General features: G+C 43.1%; 1 protein-coding gene across 1 annotated transcript in view; it reads right to left on the bottom strand.

Moving 5' to 3' along the window:
• Positions 1-3,806: 3,806 nt before the first annotated feature.
• The window catches only part of LOC147331310 (transcription activator GLI1.S-like), a 53,346-nt gene continuing 40,405 nt past the window's right edge, over positions 3,807-16,747 (bottom strand). Inside the window, exons 2-13 of the mRNA XM_086293562.1 lie at positions 15,936-16,045; positions 13,856-14,076; positions 13,023-13,118; positions 12,737-12,935; positions 11,858-12,023; positions 11,568-11,675; positions 11,275-11,415; positions 10,264-10,413; positions 9,784-9,948; positions 9,206-9,448; positions 8,757-9,060; positions 3,807-8,564 (exon numbers count right to left, since the gene is read on the bottom strand). Coding sequence (XP_086149688.1) covers positions 6,010-8,564; positions 8,757-9,060; positions 9,206-9,448; positions 9,784-9,948; positions 10,264-10,413; positions 11,275-11,415; positions 11,568-11,675; positions 11,858-12,023; positions 12,737-12,935; positions 13,023-13,118; positions 13,856-14,076; positions 15,936-16,006 — 4,419 coding nt within the window. The 5' untranslated portion in view covers positions 16,007-16,045 and the 3' untranslated portion in view covers positions 3,807-6,009. The remainder of the gene's footprint in view (positions 8,565-8,756; positions 9,061-9,205; positions 9,449-9,783; positions 9,949-10,263; positions 10,414-11,274; positions 11,416-11,567; positions 11,676-11,857; positions 12,024-12,736; positions 12,936-13,022; positions 13,119-13,855; positions 14,077-15,935; positions 16,046-16,747) is intronic.

The raw sequence follows: 16,747 nt of genomic DNA, 5'->3' as shown, positions 1-16,747 counted from the left end.
ATTAAAGCCATACTGGCCATACTGAAAATGTTCCTCCATGCATTATCTAAAGACAGCTGCTGAGATGAATGAAAATGTTATAAATTATTAATGCAGTTAAAGGTGAATTAGGCTGGGTTGTTTATGGGGCCAGTTATTATTAAGATTTTTTTTAAAACAATGGTGAGATTTGGTGATGGGATTAAGAGTGTTCTCTTCGTTGCAGGTGTAATTTTTTATAATTTAGCTGATCAGGAAAGGCTCTCCCTGTCTCTGCAGCGTGAGCTCCTTTCTCATGGAGCCACCACAGTAGGCGCAACGTCTCTACTTGAATCTGTAGGCTCTCTGCCTGGGACTAAATTATAGGCTCAGTCTGCAACATTTTTACACTAAATGCAGGTTAATGACAACAGGTATATATAACCCCTCTCCACCGCCCATCCCCCCTCCCCTTCCCCCTCCCCTCCGTGTTTTACGGCTTGGCTATTATTCAAGCCGCAGTCGCACCTGCGCCCGAGTATCCCGGAGTGGACCCCGTCCTGCGCCCTATTCAGCTTGGGATGGCTGTAGGAAGTGATGCATTGACAGTCTTTTGTGTTGCAACCTGCACCGTAATCTGTTTTGCAACTGAAAAAACATCCGAAATAAAACTCTAACGTAGCGTTCAGGACCCCTACCTTGGCTCTTTTTTTTTTTTTTTTTTGCCCCCTCCACCTTTGAGTGGCTTTGCCGCATAATAAGAGCGACCAGGTAGCTTTTCACGGCGCATAATGTGTCCCGCTGCAGGGAGTCCACGTGGGGCAAACAAACAGGGACCTGACAGAGTGACCCAGATTAAGTTAGGCTAAAGATGGAGAAGTAAAGGGAGATTATACACACTGACTTTTTTTTAACGAGAAGGCAACCCAACAGCAAACGGAGTAGCCAACCAGAATGAGCAGACTTTAAGAATCAGAATAAGCCTTAAGGGATATATTTGAAATATATAGGCATTTTTATAGTACTCAAATGACTTCCATCTTGTTACTTTTTCCAACACTACATGAGCTCAACTTTACATTTAAAACAAGACCTATACCCCGTCCCAAAATACATTCCCCTTTCATTCCTTTGCCATCATGACATGAGGAGGTTTTTTTTTTCTTTAATGGATTCTGGAAGAGAAGGCATCCTGAAGGTGGGGAGGGAGCACAGGGCAGAAGAAAGAGAAGGACACAAGGGTCATCATGGCTCTTTGTGGTAGGATGGATGGAGGAGAGGGTGGAGAGGAGGTGGATGAGGAGGGGCAATAAACTTTGGCACAGATGAGGGTCACAGGGGTGCAGAGGTGCCTCAGAGGTCCTGGGAGCTGCTTTCTTTCTTTTTTTGTAAATTTTAAATACCTCCACATCCACGTCGATGCGATGGATAGGTGGATTTTTCCAAGCAAAACGTGAAGTGATTTCACTCAGGTTATAAATTTTGGTTGAAGGTCACGTGCTGCCTGAGCTAAAGCATCTATTCAACAAACAAAAAAAGATGCGCTATATTACACTTATTTTCATAAACTGACTACACCCAGGTGGAGCAACACTGTGGTGGTATAGTTTGAGTTTTGTCCTGTCATGCTTAAACAACACCGCTCTCTCTCTCTCTCTCTCTCTCTCTCTCTCACACACACACACACACACACACACACACACACACACACATGAAGGAAGCAGTCCTACTGGGGTTTTGTCCCAATCTGTGGTCTGTGGGTTCAAAGCTTCTTGCATGGGGAGGAGAGCCCTTACACAGCATATTAAGCAGGAGTTAATTATATGCCAGTCTAAGTGACAAAGGGAAAGAAAAGCCTTCTTCTGAATGGCAAGACAAGAAAAGAGAAAAGTCATTATGCTGCCCACTTCTTTGCATTTGAAAAACTCTGTTCTTATTTTGGTATTTCCATTCGCCACAGAAAAATGGTGACCACATTACAGACGAGCAACAACACTATCTTGATATTACTGCCATCTGACTTATTACATTAGATTTTTTTCTTTTTTGACACGCACTCGCTCTGGTTTGGTGAAAGGAGACATGTTTTGCCTCGCAAAGCCTTTGGTCTGAAAGAAGAAAGAGGATAATGCCCATTTTGAGCATATCAGAGCAGGTCAGTGCGCTTTAGATTTGGTCATTTTGTCAAGCAAGATTACAGTGTAACCACTAAAGCTTTGCAGTAAATCCTTTAAAATGAGCACCATTCAAGTCTTTTAGAAGGCATTATCTTTAAAAGGGTGAAATTTTACTACTTTTTATAGAGCCCATCTCTGTCAGTTGCATCTATAGGTGGCCTCTTAAGTGTACATGGGCGAGGTAAAATAAGTTTGTTTTGCACTAACATGTGCATGTGTATGTGCATTTATTTATAAGTGTAATTCTTCTTTTTGTCCTCTCTCAGCATAGATGCTTCTGCAAACACCTTATGTGACCCCTCTGTGGAAACAGAGCTATTGTTTCAAATCACAAATCTGGATATGCCAGAGTGCAAATCAGTAGTCCCTCAGTAAAACTTCCCCTTGCCTTGGAGCAAATGAGTCAGCTTCAGTATCACTGCCAGGCTGTAGTGGCTGCCCGTGAGTCTGCTGTGCCATGCCACAACACCGCAACGCCAATATAGTCTAAGCACACTGGGGCCCCGGATCAAAATTAGCCACTGGAGAAAGTAAAGGTAGTGACAACATCTTAGAAAGCCAGCTCTGTAATGTAAATCAGCTTTTCGGGCTTATCAAGAAAAAGAAGAAGAATCGATTAAATGACAAATTATTTTGGTCAAAGGAGGAGAAATCTGTGTAACCAGTAGTTATTAGGAGGTGACACTGGTATTCTAATATTTCAGTTTTAAAAGTTTGCCTGTAGTGACTTTATTACAAGTTGCAGTCAGTTATAAATCAGTTAGCTGGTTTGGCTCGTTCGCGCGGTGCTTTTATTTAATGACGTTATGGTTACTACAGCTCACGCGCCTGTAAGGAAAACCGAACGCCTTAGTTTTGACCTTTTGACTGGGACTATGGTTGGGCGCATTTTCACGATTTCACGACAAAACATGAACAATAACGTAAACTGCGACTTATGGTCAACTTACCAAAATTCATAATGTTTCTTTTAATCAGTCGCTCAGTGTTTAGAGGTGAAGTTTGAACAGGTGTACATGGTTCTCCTCGTCCCGGCGGAAGGATACCTCGTGGAGTCCCAGGATACAGCAATAATCGCAAGTTTATTACAGGGAGGAAATATACTTTTCTTTTCCGTTTTCTCTAATTTTACTCCAGTCTGAGGGGAAAAAGACTTTCTGCTTAAACTATTCTTGACTCATGTTCACACCACCATCTACCACTGCGTTTCCACAGTGCCCACTGACCACAGAGCCAGTCCAGCCAGTTTCGCTGCTCATCGACTTAGCAGACCGCTCAAACCCATAACACATAACTGCTATGAGGTTTTAATAATAATAAAAACAATTAGATGGAAACAGTCTGTGGGATTAAAAACACTGATGATTTAGGACCAGAGCCTTCAGCTTGGTCGTTTGGACAGACCAAATTTGAATAATTTGGAAGAGTAATTCCATTTAAGCCCTCGCGGGAGTGACAGATTAAGTACAGCAAGCAACGCTATCAGGTCTTCGTTTGCAGAGAATTAAATTTAAAGAGCCTACAGTGTCTGCCCACGCTCCTCATGTTCTACTGCACTCTACTGGAGAAACGGAGTCACTGCATTAACTCACCAGACAAAAAGACTGCTTGTAGCAAGGACAAATATTAAATCCTCTTTATATACAATTTTGTTTGTTAACCTAGATCCATGTTTAACGCATAATTCACTCTTCAACACATGAGCACTACAAAAAACAACAACTCCATATTGCTCATTTGAGCATATGTGGAACAAAACTGCATCACACAACAAGAAACATGCAACAGAAAAGTTGGACCACAAACATTCTGCATCCATCCCAAACTCAACATGTTTATTCATAAAATGGTAAAATATAGCACATATGTATAAAAATGTAGAAAATTGTACACAAAATATAACACTTGGGCTTTTGTCTAATATAGTTATTGCTGCTATTTTAATTTTCGGTAGCTACAGGTGATATTCTTTTGCCAGCAAAAAAGTCAGAATGAAAGGTGACAGTTACATAAAAAAATACACACATAGAAGGCGACATCCATGAAGTTCATTAATATAAAAAGACAATTTTTTTTTACAAAACATTTCATACATTCTAAAGCATAGCACTATCAGTCAATCTTCATGCCCTTATTTCTAGTGTTAGTGTTGTGTTAAAAATAGACTATTTGTGCATGTTTTTCTCATTTGTAGATGTCTTTGGTAGATTGTACTCTCCCCCCGTTCCTGCTAATGCTTAGTAAACTTTACAGTGGCATCATTATTATTATGAGCTGAAAAGTCATGTGAAATGCTTCATCAATACTTTAATGTGGCTTTGCTGAGTGTAGGCACGGTCAGGTGTGTTCTTGAATGACTATTTTAAAAAAAATACTGCAAATATTCTTTATTGTCAAAAAAACCCAAGAGGTTCATGTTATTAGTAATAAGAGACGGAGACACACAGTGCTGCAGTCAGTGCAAAGCCACAGTATAAAATTAGTTCTCGTATAAAGCGCTGCAGCCTACTTCTGCATCATACAGCTCAAAAGTTGCACAAAAGTACCTCAGTGTGCCAAGAAAATGACGATTTTACAACAGTGGTAGCAATTATTTATTTAAAAAAACCCCACTCATGCCGATGCCCTGTTGTGGACTATTAACGCAGCATTTTTCATGCAACTCCTCTTTGGGATTAGAGCCAAAGTGCAGCAGCACCGTACTCTGAATGTACCTCAGATTCTCAACAGTTAGGCAACTATTAATAATCTGTACAGACCAGCTGAGTCAATTTGTATCCAGTAGCTTGAATACCCACCATACTCAGCTGAGTCACATATGAGCTGTAGTTGAGGTTAACTTTGAGTAAAGGGATGTTTGAGTATATTACACATGTTGACATGTAGTGGGGATTGTGGATACGTGTTATGTTCAAGCTTTGCTCACTGTATGAACACAAATGGAAAAAAATACATACACAGCTGCTTTAAGAATAATTACAGTAAACATGTGGAGTGCAAACTCTCTGTCTGGAAAGGCAATTACAACATACATGTAATATGAACACCAAAGATTCAAACACATCCTGAGTGTCTCTGTGCGGTCACGTGCAGGGGAAAGTGTGTTTGTGTGGGAATACTGACATTGCTCTGGTAGCATACTGTGTTGCTCCTGATAAGGAAGAAATCCTCAGCGATAAGGAAAAATGATTTCACGATCACTAAAAGCATTTTTTCTCTTAACTTGTCAAACATTTTACTATGACATCCCTCAGCATTAGCCTTCAGAAACCAAGCAGTCCATTAAGACAGGGGTATTACCTAATGTCACATACATGACACGCTGTATAAACGTATTTACATGTTTCCTTCTGTGCTCCATACGTGACTGGAATGCCCGTTCAGAAAGAAGTTCAGCGTCATTCAGGCAAACAGCTCCGTGTGCAGGCACAGAAAAACACCGAGTACCGAGGCAGCGGGAGATAACTGCGAGACGCTGATCAGGCACCTTTGGTTTTAAGGTTTTTGGGTGAGGATTTGTAAAATTTCGACCTGTGTGGAGGGATCACAATAGTAGCTTGGTCTCAACTAAAATTTTCCAGAGAAGTATTAAAAGATGCTCGCCAGCTCGGGATCCTGGTTTTAAAAATACGGAAGATGTTCAGTTTACATATAAAAGCATACAGGTATAAAACAGCACAGATTTTTATTCTGTTTTAAAACTTTTTCTGTTTTTACACAACTCAGTTTTCTTATAATGTACGAGAGAAAAATCATGTTAAGGGACAGAATTTGTTTTCTTTTCTGAAACCTCAGGCTGGTTGCATTTAACCTGGTAAAGGCCAGAGTGTGATTGTTAGCCTTAATTTCTGTATAGCTGCCAAGGAGTTGTCTTCTAAGACAGTGTATTCAGGTACTTATTCTCCCCAGCTAGTGAGGTTAGCATGGATGTCATGTCGCCCACAGCCATGTTAGACAGGCCAGACCCTGCAGCCAAGCTGACAGAAGTCTGGGGTGTGGTGAGGCGGGATGAGGCCTGGGACGAAGATCCCGGTTGATCTTGGATGGGATTGTTGACATCGCTGAACGACGAAGAGTCGGCATCGTCGATGATGGAAGTGAAGTCTATGCGAGCATTGTCCAAGTCCAAGTTTTCTAGGGCGTTTGAAATGGGGCCAGACTCAGGATAGTTAGCCAAAGGGGTGGACTTTGTGCCACCTACTGGGTCCAGACTGGACCCCATACTGTGCTGCTGGTTAAGACAAGGCCCGTTTTGAGCGTCCATGTTTTTCTCCATACCGATGTTTATCTGACCCGAGTAGTATACGTTGTTGTTGTTGTTGGAAGGAGAGAACATTTCACTCTGGGGATGCTGTGGATGCTGGACAGGAGGAAGTCGAACGCCTCGCCTGGGACTGGAAGTGGAATGGACAGGGCTCAGGTGTGGTGGGCTGCCAAGGTAGCCTCCTCCCACCTGTGACAGACTACTCTGGCGGCTGAGAGGTTTTCGGCCCTGAGGAGGTCTGGGGACCACCATTTCCTGGTTATAACATGAACCTTGGAGACCTGCCATCTGCTGGTCTTTAGGTGTTACTGAGCTTGGCACACAGCTGTGGGCCTGAGGACTCATGACCAGGTTCTGGTTGGGGTAAGGATAGGTCTGGCTGGAATAAAGATTTTGGTTTTGGTGCTGTGGACTGTGTTGGATCATCGCTGCCTGACCACTCAGATCCATATTGTCAGAGAGAGGAGAAGGTTTTAATCCACTCTGCTGCTGCTCTTGCTGCTGCTCCCACATGAGTGCTTGCTGGGACTGCACATAACTCCTCACCATCATCTCCTTTACCTGCATCATTGGGGTTTCTGACCTCTGACCATCAGCCAGTGCAGAGCCAGCGCAGCCCAGACTTAATCCCTCTCCACTGGGAAAAGGGTTTTGGTTTGGCCCTTGAAAGTCACACCTGGGGTTGTTAGAGTTCCTCATCATTACCTGCCCTGTTTGTTGTGGGTAACCCTGCGTTTGCTGCAGAAGCATGCGTTGATGATGGAGCTTAGCGCTCTGACAGGCATCTCCAGCTCCCATCCCAGGGTGGAACTGCTGCTCAGGCTTGATTATGAGTTTGTGGGTTCCATCTGAACTGCTGTAGAGGCCTGTTTGATTGTTGAAGTGAGCCTGCGTTTGTTGTGGGTGCAAGCTAGTTTCTGAATACTGCATAGCTTGCTGGTTCTGAAGAGTATGGCTGGATGTTTGGACCTGGCTATGGGTGTCATTCCAGGGACCTCCAGCGTCACCACCTTGGCCTACACTAGGGTAATGGGGACCAGAGGGACTGAGCTGGCAATTGCTCATACTGTACTCAGCTTGTTGCAGAAGTGCATTCGACATGCCTTCTGAATGAACAGGTCTTGCCTGTGCCATTGGATTTACACCAGCGCTGGCAGTCACGTCCCCTCCCTGGCTCGGGTACTGCCGCTGCATGTAACCCCTCTCGGGGCAGCTCAGGGCATCATGGCTCGGGGACAGCTGAGTTGAAATGGGACCTCCATCTACTCCTCCAAGGGTGTGATTGTGTTGCTGATATCCCATGAAGTTTCTCTCTGCAGGTGGCAACATCATGGAGCGATCCCTGTTGTCAGCGTGGTGGGGCTCCATACCTATAGCTTCCATCATTACGTTCTCCGTAATGCTCGGAGGCCGGGGGGAATACATATGGCGGGCAAGGCTGGTGTCAGAGCCACGGTGTTGCAGTGCATTCCTTCGGCCCATCATGGCTACATTATTAAGGCTATTGAAGCGCTTGGGAAGAGCTTGAGGGTCAGCAGCGGCACGAACTGGGTCACTGGCTCGCCTGTTGTTATTACCTGGAGCTTGGTGAGGGTAGATAACACCGGTGCCATACTCTGTGTTGGCGCTATGCCTACGAGGACCAGCTTGCTGAAGGAAAGGAGGCAAAGGCTGACCATGGTACTCACTCAAAACACCTCCTCTTCTGCCAGGAGTACCTGGCTGCTCCATATTAGGTAAAGGAGTAGGTGGTGGTCCACCAGTGGCTGCAGCGTATTTGGCTTTTAGGCTGTACTGCTGAGCTGGGGTTAAATTAGGAAGGCCGGGCAACCCGCCTCCAGGACATGGAGCTCCTCTGCGATTGGTCTCAGGAGAGAGAGGGTCTCCCCCAGCCTGTTCTGCGCCCAGAAGGTGACATCCTCCCCCAACCGTTGCTCCCATTTGCGAGCCATCACTGGAGCGTCGGCTGGACAGGTAAGGAGAAGCCATGGAGGAACGACGGCTCACGGTGTAGGCTGAGCTTAGACTGCTGGTGCCACTTCCTCTCCTGTCATTAGTAGAGCAGGCAACTGTTCCCCCTCCAAGCTCATGATTGGACAGCTCCATAACACGTCGATTTGAAAGAAGTGGAGAAGGTGCACACATTCCCATACTCTCCCCTGGACCTGAAAACAAACATCCAGGAGGAAACAGCTTAGAAGTGTTAAATCGTTACAAATTAACAATATTTTATTTAGTTTTTTAAAAATTCAGTGTGTTCCAGTGAAAACATTACTGAACAGCTAATGTATTTAAGCTCAGCAGTTGTAGTTCTATGTTTATGCATTGATTTTAACTTGTTTTATGACACCATGTACCAGGTATTGCAGGAAGCTTGTTGCTGCCACCGCGTCCAGGAGGGGTTGGCCTGCGGATTTGCTTCAGCTTGTCAATCTTTAGATTCTCCAGCCTCTTCAGAGCCTGCGCTGACATTCCCATTGTTCCCGGCTCCCCTCCACCTCCCCCTCCACCTGCAACACCATCTTCCAATGCTGTGAGGTCCTCCAGACTACCGGCTGCATTAGGGTTCATTTCTACACCGCTGTCGTTGTTGTTGGTGCTCCCCAGTGGAGAACGTTCGCTACTGCAGGAAGACTGACCACCAGGGCTTGGTTGGGATTTCTGGAAGATGTGAGAGACAAAGTTAACTTTAAAAATGGGATAAAGTTTAATAAGAAAATATGGAAGGGGTCCCTATTTTTTCCACTACATTGGAGTTTTGTTATGTTATTCATTTGAATGATATAGAACAAATTGTAACCCTCACCAGAGAAGTCTCAGGAGCCAATAGTTTGCAGTCTTCTCTGCGTGCCTCTTCTTTCTCCAGCAGCAGTTCAGAGTTGGGACCTCCAGGGTTCATAACTGAACCGGGGGGACGAGGGCCAGTGTCTCCACGATGTTTCTTGGTGATGTGGGCCTCAGGGCCGTGCACGGTCTTTACATGTTTACGCAGAGAGCTTGGATCTGTGTATCGCTTGGTACAACCAGGGATTTTACACACATAAGGTTTCTGTAAAAGACAAAAGCACCTTATGTGAACTCCTTGCATTCCACAGTTTACTTTACTGCTGCTTCCCTGCTATGTAAAATCTTATGATTCAAATAGAAATTATTTCCAATTTATGTTGTGTATCTTGGCATGTGAATCTCTACAATACATTTATATTAATTTATACAATTATTTTACATGAAAGCGTGTAATGAAACAGCACAAAACAGTTACATGTTACCCTTTAGGAAGAAAACACATGGTTTAATCAAATAACACTGTTAATAATACAGAGCTTACACAGCAACATGCACGTGACATTCAATAGCTAAGCACTTTTCGGAGGTGAATCTTACCTCATTGGAATGAGTTCGGTTCTGGTGTTTAGCTCGGTCTGAAGCATTGGAGAAGGCTTTGTTGCAGCCTTCATGTTCGCACACATATGGTTTCTCCCCAGTGTGAGAGCGCAAGTGGGTCTTCAAATTCTCCAGGCGAGAGTAGGCCTTATTACAGCCTTCAAACTAGAACAGCAAATATACATAATTGTTTAATTAACACTGTTACAACAGCTACGCTGCAAGAGAGGGGATGATTAGAGTCTGTAAAAGCTTTGACAACAAGCCTGCGGTCCTATAACAATATTAGATTTGAGCTTCAAAACAGTAAAGCGAGTTTTAAAATATAAAAAAAGGTTGTTAATCCACACTGAAAATAATATATGGTATGCATGTCAAGGTACACAGGAACACAGAAGCATGTTGGAATTGAAGATATCTGGACAAGGAAAGAGAAACAAGAACTAAGAGGCAAAGCAAAGACTTAACACATGTGCTCACAGTGCACTTGTGTGGCTTCTCTCCTGTGTGTCTGCGCATGTGAACCACCAGCATGTACTGGGCTTTGAAAGGCCTCTGTTCTCGAGAGCACTCCTGCCAGTGACACACAAACTCCTTCTTCTCCCCGTGGATGTGCTCGTTGTTGATGTGCTGCAAACACAAAAAGATTCATTGTTAGTGACAGATAGTGGATACTCCAATGACATGTTTTGGGCTGGAAGCATTCTATAGTTCTATGCTACACATGAACACAAACTAAAGTCCTTCTACACAACACACGGTAAATAAAAACGCAGAAAATGCAAAAGACATTCAGTGTGCCTATTTAACTTCATATATGTTGATGTTTGCCTTATTTTAACATCTATTACTGATCTGTAAATACTTAAATACTACCTTTTGACATAACTTTCACAGGACGTGAAGGTTTGTGTATCCTTAACGGAGGTGGGAGAGTTGAAGAGACTTTCATTGGGAGTGACAAGAGACTAAGATGGTTTGCACATGTGCAGAGGAGAGATAGTGGATACAATGAACAAAGGATGCTGACGATGGAGCTGACAGGCAGGAGGAAAAGAAGAAGATCACAGAGAAGGTTCATGGATGTGTGATGCAGGACATGCAGAGGGTTGGTGTGACAGGCGAGGATGCTAGGCTGAGATGGAGCCATATGAGCTGCTTCCTCTGAATTTAGTAAACATCTGCAACAGCTGGGTATCTCTGTGTAAGGCATGATAAGTGAGGATCCTACAGGTCAGTTAAACTTTGTACTTTTCTCCTTCTCAGACAGCTTAGCGGTCACATACAGAAACTGTATCTAATCCATTATCCACGGCATCTCTTCAGTTTAGCTAGTTAAAGGGTTAGTTCACCTATTTTACTGTTAACTGTTACAATATATAATATAAAGCTATGAAAATGCAATTTGTTTTGTATTGTATTATATAACCTCCTTTCTGTTCCTCTCTCTACTTTGTATCTGAAGGCTGGCAGCCCTGTTCTTAGTCTTACATGAACTAGCTGGTCTTGTGTGTCAAATTCCTTGTTGCAGCTCTCCCAGCGACAGTTGGTCTCATAGACGGCTTCTGGTTCAGGCTTCCCGTCCTCTTTGTCCAAATCATCTCGCCCATCCAGAAGGCCCAGAAGAGGGTCCTGCAGACACATGTGTAGAAATGAAGAATAGCTCCAGTTTATTTTGTGCAATTATCTAAACAACATATTTTCAGCCATTAAATATATAATTTCAGGCACTTTCACTGTTTTTGAATCTCTTTCACGTTGACATATGATCATCATTACTGTACCTGAGTGCCAGTGGAAGAAGGGCTAGCTACATCTCCCTCTGACCTCTCCTCCAGGCTCTTCACATTCATGCCATCAATCGCACCTCCAAGGCCTGGCTCTGTCTTCAGCTGCAAAACAATACTCTCATAATATAATCTTTGTCTTTCTCCTCATTCAAAACTTAAATGTGTATATATAAAATATGCATTCATTCTTTGTCATTTATCCGCCGCTTTCTCTTCCCACTTCCCAACTATGCTCTCCCAGCTATGAGAAGCAGAGGGTGTGCTGAGTGAAAGAATGAGCTTACGTGTCCGTGTTTGGGCGGAGCATGGAGCCGAGGATTGTGGGGAGGTAAACGTGAAGCTTGGCAGGGGCCTGGTGTGTGTCCTCCCAGAGGTGTTCCTCCTCCTCCATACATGGACCCTTGTTGTCTGGACTGGCAATTTATATTGCTGGAATAACCGAGCGATGGACTGTGGAGCGGGAGATAAAAACAAATAAAGGGAACTGATAAGAAACTAAAGAGAATCAGCAGCTAGTTTGCTAAAGATGGTGCAGCTAGAAATACACTCTTAATGTATTTTTTGTCAATTCTTTAAAAATGAAGAAATACATTTTGTTCAACTTCACATAATCTGCTTTTATTATTTAAAACCATTTGGCTGAAACATGTGTCACCATCTGGCGTGGCTTAAGGGATGTCATCACATCACACCTGATAATAAATATTGAAGAGGGCTAAATGAGAGGAGAGGGATTATCAACACAATTTAAACATGAAAGAAAAAACGTCAGCAAACGTGCAGGACATTACTTTCAAATACTTTAAAGTGGACTTATTTATTGTTTATTCACCTGTTCATCCATGCTCTTCAGAGGGCTATCTATCTATCTATCTATCTATCTATCTATCTATCTATCTATCTATCTATCTATCTATCTATCTATCTATCTATCGTTGCAGACTGGCAATTTTGCATGTGTTCAAAGTAAGTAATAAGGTCAGAGTACATACAAAAAATCCCTGAAACCTTCAGCTCAGGCTTCAGACTGATGATGGTGCTGGAAATGAGCATAATAGGTCCACTTTAAATATTTAACCTCAGGTCTGTTTTTATTGACAAAGGGTGTAACCGAGGAGGATAACAGTGACTTTCAAATCATATAAAATCAAGTGATATCAGACCTCATAGCGCTCACAGAGAGATGACCATAGGAGCTAGCGCCGTTGGGGTTGCAGCGAGAGTTTACAAAGGCCACTAAGGAATTCGGTGAGGTCCGGATTACCGTCTGCAGGTCCACACTGGCATCAGACAGAGGAGAGATGGACAGAGCTCGCTTTTTGCTTAGCTTAAGCATGGAACGAGGTGTGGAGAACCTCGAGCCTACAGGAGAGATGACAATGAAAGCAGAAGGGTTAAATTTCAGGATGGTTTTTTTTTTAAAAATATCTAAATTGAGGTTTTCCTTACCATCACCTGATCCAATCTGATCAGAGCCATGTTGAACTTGGCAGAAATTGTGATGAGACATCATGTTCTGGTTACAGTAGGGGGCGCTGTTACCACCTGCAAAGCATTACACTGAAATGCACTGCTGCAAAAAGCTACATTATTTTTAAGTAGGGGAACAAAGACAGGATTAATGGGTCGCTGCAGCTCAGAGAGTCAGAAAGAAGCACGCACATGCCGAAAATCTCACAAGCAATTTAGGCTGACCTGCAGAGCTGTGCAAGTAAAACTTTTTCAAAACTTTTCACCTTTTCTGTAATGACACATTTCTTGGTGGTATCTTAGTCTGGACCCTTTTTTTTTTAGACTTTTAGGGGTAATAGAAAAAAAAATTAAAATAAATAGCAAATAAGTAACATGAGGTACAAATGTAAGAAAAGCATTTTAGTACTTTGCATCAGCAGCCACATGAGAGGTTCATTTGACTGTTTTGATAACATTCCACACATGACTGGTGATGTAACATACATGCATACAAATTTAACCAGTTACTCATTAACAAGTAAGTGTTCAGTCATATCTGTATCTATATATGGATATATTTGTACGCACACAACTCTTTTAGCTCTAGTTCGTCTTTATTTAACTGACTAATTTAGAGTAATCCACCCGCCTGCTGTTTTACTGCAACCTCACACTCCAGATTTATATCTCCACAGTAAAGCCAGCCAACTGTTAACTTCTGTTCACTCCTTTTGTACATTGTTTTTTGGTTTCAGTCTCTCAGGTATCCTTAAATCCAAATCAATAGCAGCTGTGAGGTTAACGGAGATGTAAAAGATACTCTGACTCACCCTCTGTGGGCGGCATACCCCTGTGGCCCATCATACCGTGGGGTGGTGGGGCTTGAGGGTGCCTCATATATTGATCCAAGCAGGGGCCAATTCCCTGCCCTGGTCCTGATCCATGAGTCATGGGATTATACATAGCGTGGCAGTCCTGGGACGGGCCGTCGAGGAGCGGAGCACGAAGCGAAGACGCATTACTGTAGGGAGACTGATCTGATGGGACTATGCTGCGAACATCAGAGAAAAACAGCAAAAGAAATTTGAATAAATGTGTAAACTGCAAATACTCTGAAAGGGAACTGTGACAAGGAATGATAATGATTTCTGATACACTGTTGTGCACTCTTTTGTAGCATTTTTATCATTTTATTTACAGTCATGCTGATTAAACAGTCATCTAAACCAAAATCACAATAAATAAATGAAAGCCTGATAAATGGGATAAAATTATACTCACTGGAAAGCTTTATTTCCAGCCTGTAAGCTAGAATTACATATAGATGTTTTCTATTCCATGCCTGGAAAAACTAGCACTGCCTAAAGACTAGAACTACTATTGTGCTGTGTCCTTCCCACCACTAGATGGTACACAGCCCTTATTTCGGCCTAAACTTTGGAAACTTACTCATCTGGGTTTTCCCCTAAGCTACAGACATGAATCTTCATTGGAACTTTCCAGTCTTCATGAATTTCAATGGATTCTCTGACATTTCTTTACTCTCACTGGTTAGCTCAAAATTGGTCTCTCCTGTTCTTTTCTTGCTTTTCTCCGTCCCTGTTGCTCTTCTTCTAAAAGGGAAAGACTGCATCTCTCCACCTTCTCCTAAGTCGCCCTTTGAGTTCTTTAATTCTTTTACCACAACGTGTATTCCACACAGGAGCTTAATCTGTCCTCTCTAATCCACTCTGCTGGTTCCCCCCGAATTTACCTCCCTCCCATTCCTACTTTTCTCTTCTCCCATTCATCCTTTCTGTTATACTTTTCTGTTTCTCTCGCTCTCCTTCCTCTGCAACTCTCTGTCTCTTTCTATCTTCCTTTCTCCCCACACCTCCTGCTCCTCTGTTCTTCCTCTGTCCTGCCCAGCCACCTTTCTCTCCAACTCTCTCTGCTTCTCCCTCACTCTGGGTAACCTGAGTGGGGCGCGAGGCAGTCATGCAGAGCGCAGCGGGGCCTGGTCAGCCTGTAATTAGCAGCTGTCAGAGAGAGGCTGAGTCCACCCGCAACCTGGGTGGCATGAGAGAAGGGAGGGAGGGAGACGGCGCGAGGGTGGATAGAGGAGGCGTGAGGGGCTGAGTTAGCACTGTGTCCACGACAATTGCAGACATATCTGAGCTTCTGTACCCTGAGAATATCTGTGTGATTGATTTCTGAGCCTAAGATATCAGTCGTCTCTGCTTTCTAGGAGAGCTGATGTGATTTATTGTTAATAAAATACAAAAAAAAGTCAGATCTCTCAGATTTTGCTGATCTGTAGCAAGATTAGAAAAAAGAAACAGCTCTGGTTATTAAAGATGACAGCATTGTGCCATTTTTAGCATAAAATCTGGCAACAAACGTGAAGGTCTAGTACAAAAGTACACGACAAACACCTACAAACTTTATTTATTGAGGTTTTTGAGGGGAGTTAAATCCTGGAGTAACTCTACTCTTTGCAGAAGTTTAATACCTTCTTGTCTGCAGGAAGAGAAAATCATTTGCTCGACACCCACACCTGACAAGCTTGTGTCGTCGTAGGAGAAGTTGCAGATCAGCGCCAAGCAGATAATTTAGCTGAGTTTGACCAGACAGTTTGAAATTGTAGATAAAACTAGTATCAGAATGTAAATTCTGTAAATTACAGAACAGAAATATTGCAGCTGTTTTTGAAGAAAGCCAGTAACACTGGTTTATCTTCCAGGCAGCACTGAAAAATCTCAACTGTAGCTCATTCTGTGTGTGTGTGTGTGTGTGTAATAATGATGGTGATTATATTGTTATCAGATTTGCTGAAAATGTCGAGCTACTCTCTTGAGTTCTCTCACGTAAAAGAGCTGCGGCTGTTTAAAAGCAACAGGAGGCCTCGCTCCGTGCTCGCTGCCGTCTTACCCTCTGGAGGGCTGGCTGGGTGAAGTCTCGTAGTAATACAGCCCCTGGTGTGGCTGCATGTCCACTGGCATCGGAGCTCTCAGACCTAATGCTCCCCTTACACCCTGGACCTGACACAGAGAGAGAGAGAGAGAAAAATAAAGAGACGAGGACACGGTTAGGATGAAGAGAAGGAAATCCAAACAAACCCAACTCCACCAAACAAAACTGAACTCCACCAGAAAGAAAATCCAAATACAGAGAACAATTGTGGTTGAGGGGGAAAAAAAGAATACGTAGGATGTTAATAACAGACCAAACCAAACTAAGAAAAACAGTTTGTGGACAAAATAAGCTCTCTGAAAGCTTGAGTCATACTTATTTTAAACAGTCCAGGTTTAAAATGCCAAATCCACTGCTTAAGTAAAAGCAGTGAAATGTAAAAGAATTCACGTTCATCTTAATTTCATAGCTACAGCTACTCGAGTGCAAGGTTCGACCTCGACATTTAACAAAAGGGATTACCTGATTAAAAACACATCCTGTACTCTTAGAGAGCTTTTAAAAATCTTTCTATCGTGTTAAACAACTGACGAGGCAGCCACGCATGCTCAGTGAAGAAAATCAGGGCTTTGCCTTAAAAAACTTAAAGGACACAGGTTTAGTGATGCTAGCAAGACAAACAGAGAAAAATGAAAGTGGAACAAAGCAGCCTTTTGTGGGAGCCTCATATGGAGACGGTATCTTTCAGCAAGAGTATATGTGTAAGGTAATTCTAGCTGAGAGAGCTCAGGAAACAAGCACCTGCTCATTACATCCAGCCACATCAGTGC

This window comes from Aulonocara sp. 'chitande type north' Nkhata Bay, linkage group LG5, assembly GCF_057382095.1.
Source record: "Aulonocara sp. 'chitande type north' Nkhata Bay isolate Kocher_YH1m ecotype deep benthic linkage group LG5, A_spYH_male_GT1.1, whole genome shotgun sequence".
Classification (NCBI taxonomy): Eukaryota; Metazoa; Chordata; class Actinopteri; order Cichliformes; family Cichlidae; genus Aulonocara; species Aulonocara sp. 'chitande type north' Nkhata Bay.
Note: the sequence above shows the minus strand (reverse complement) of the source record. Positions and strands in the feature narration are given on the sequence as shown.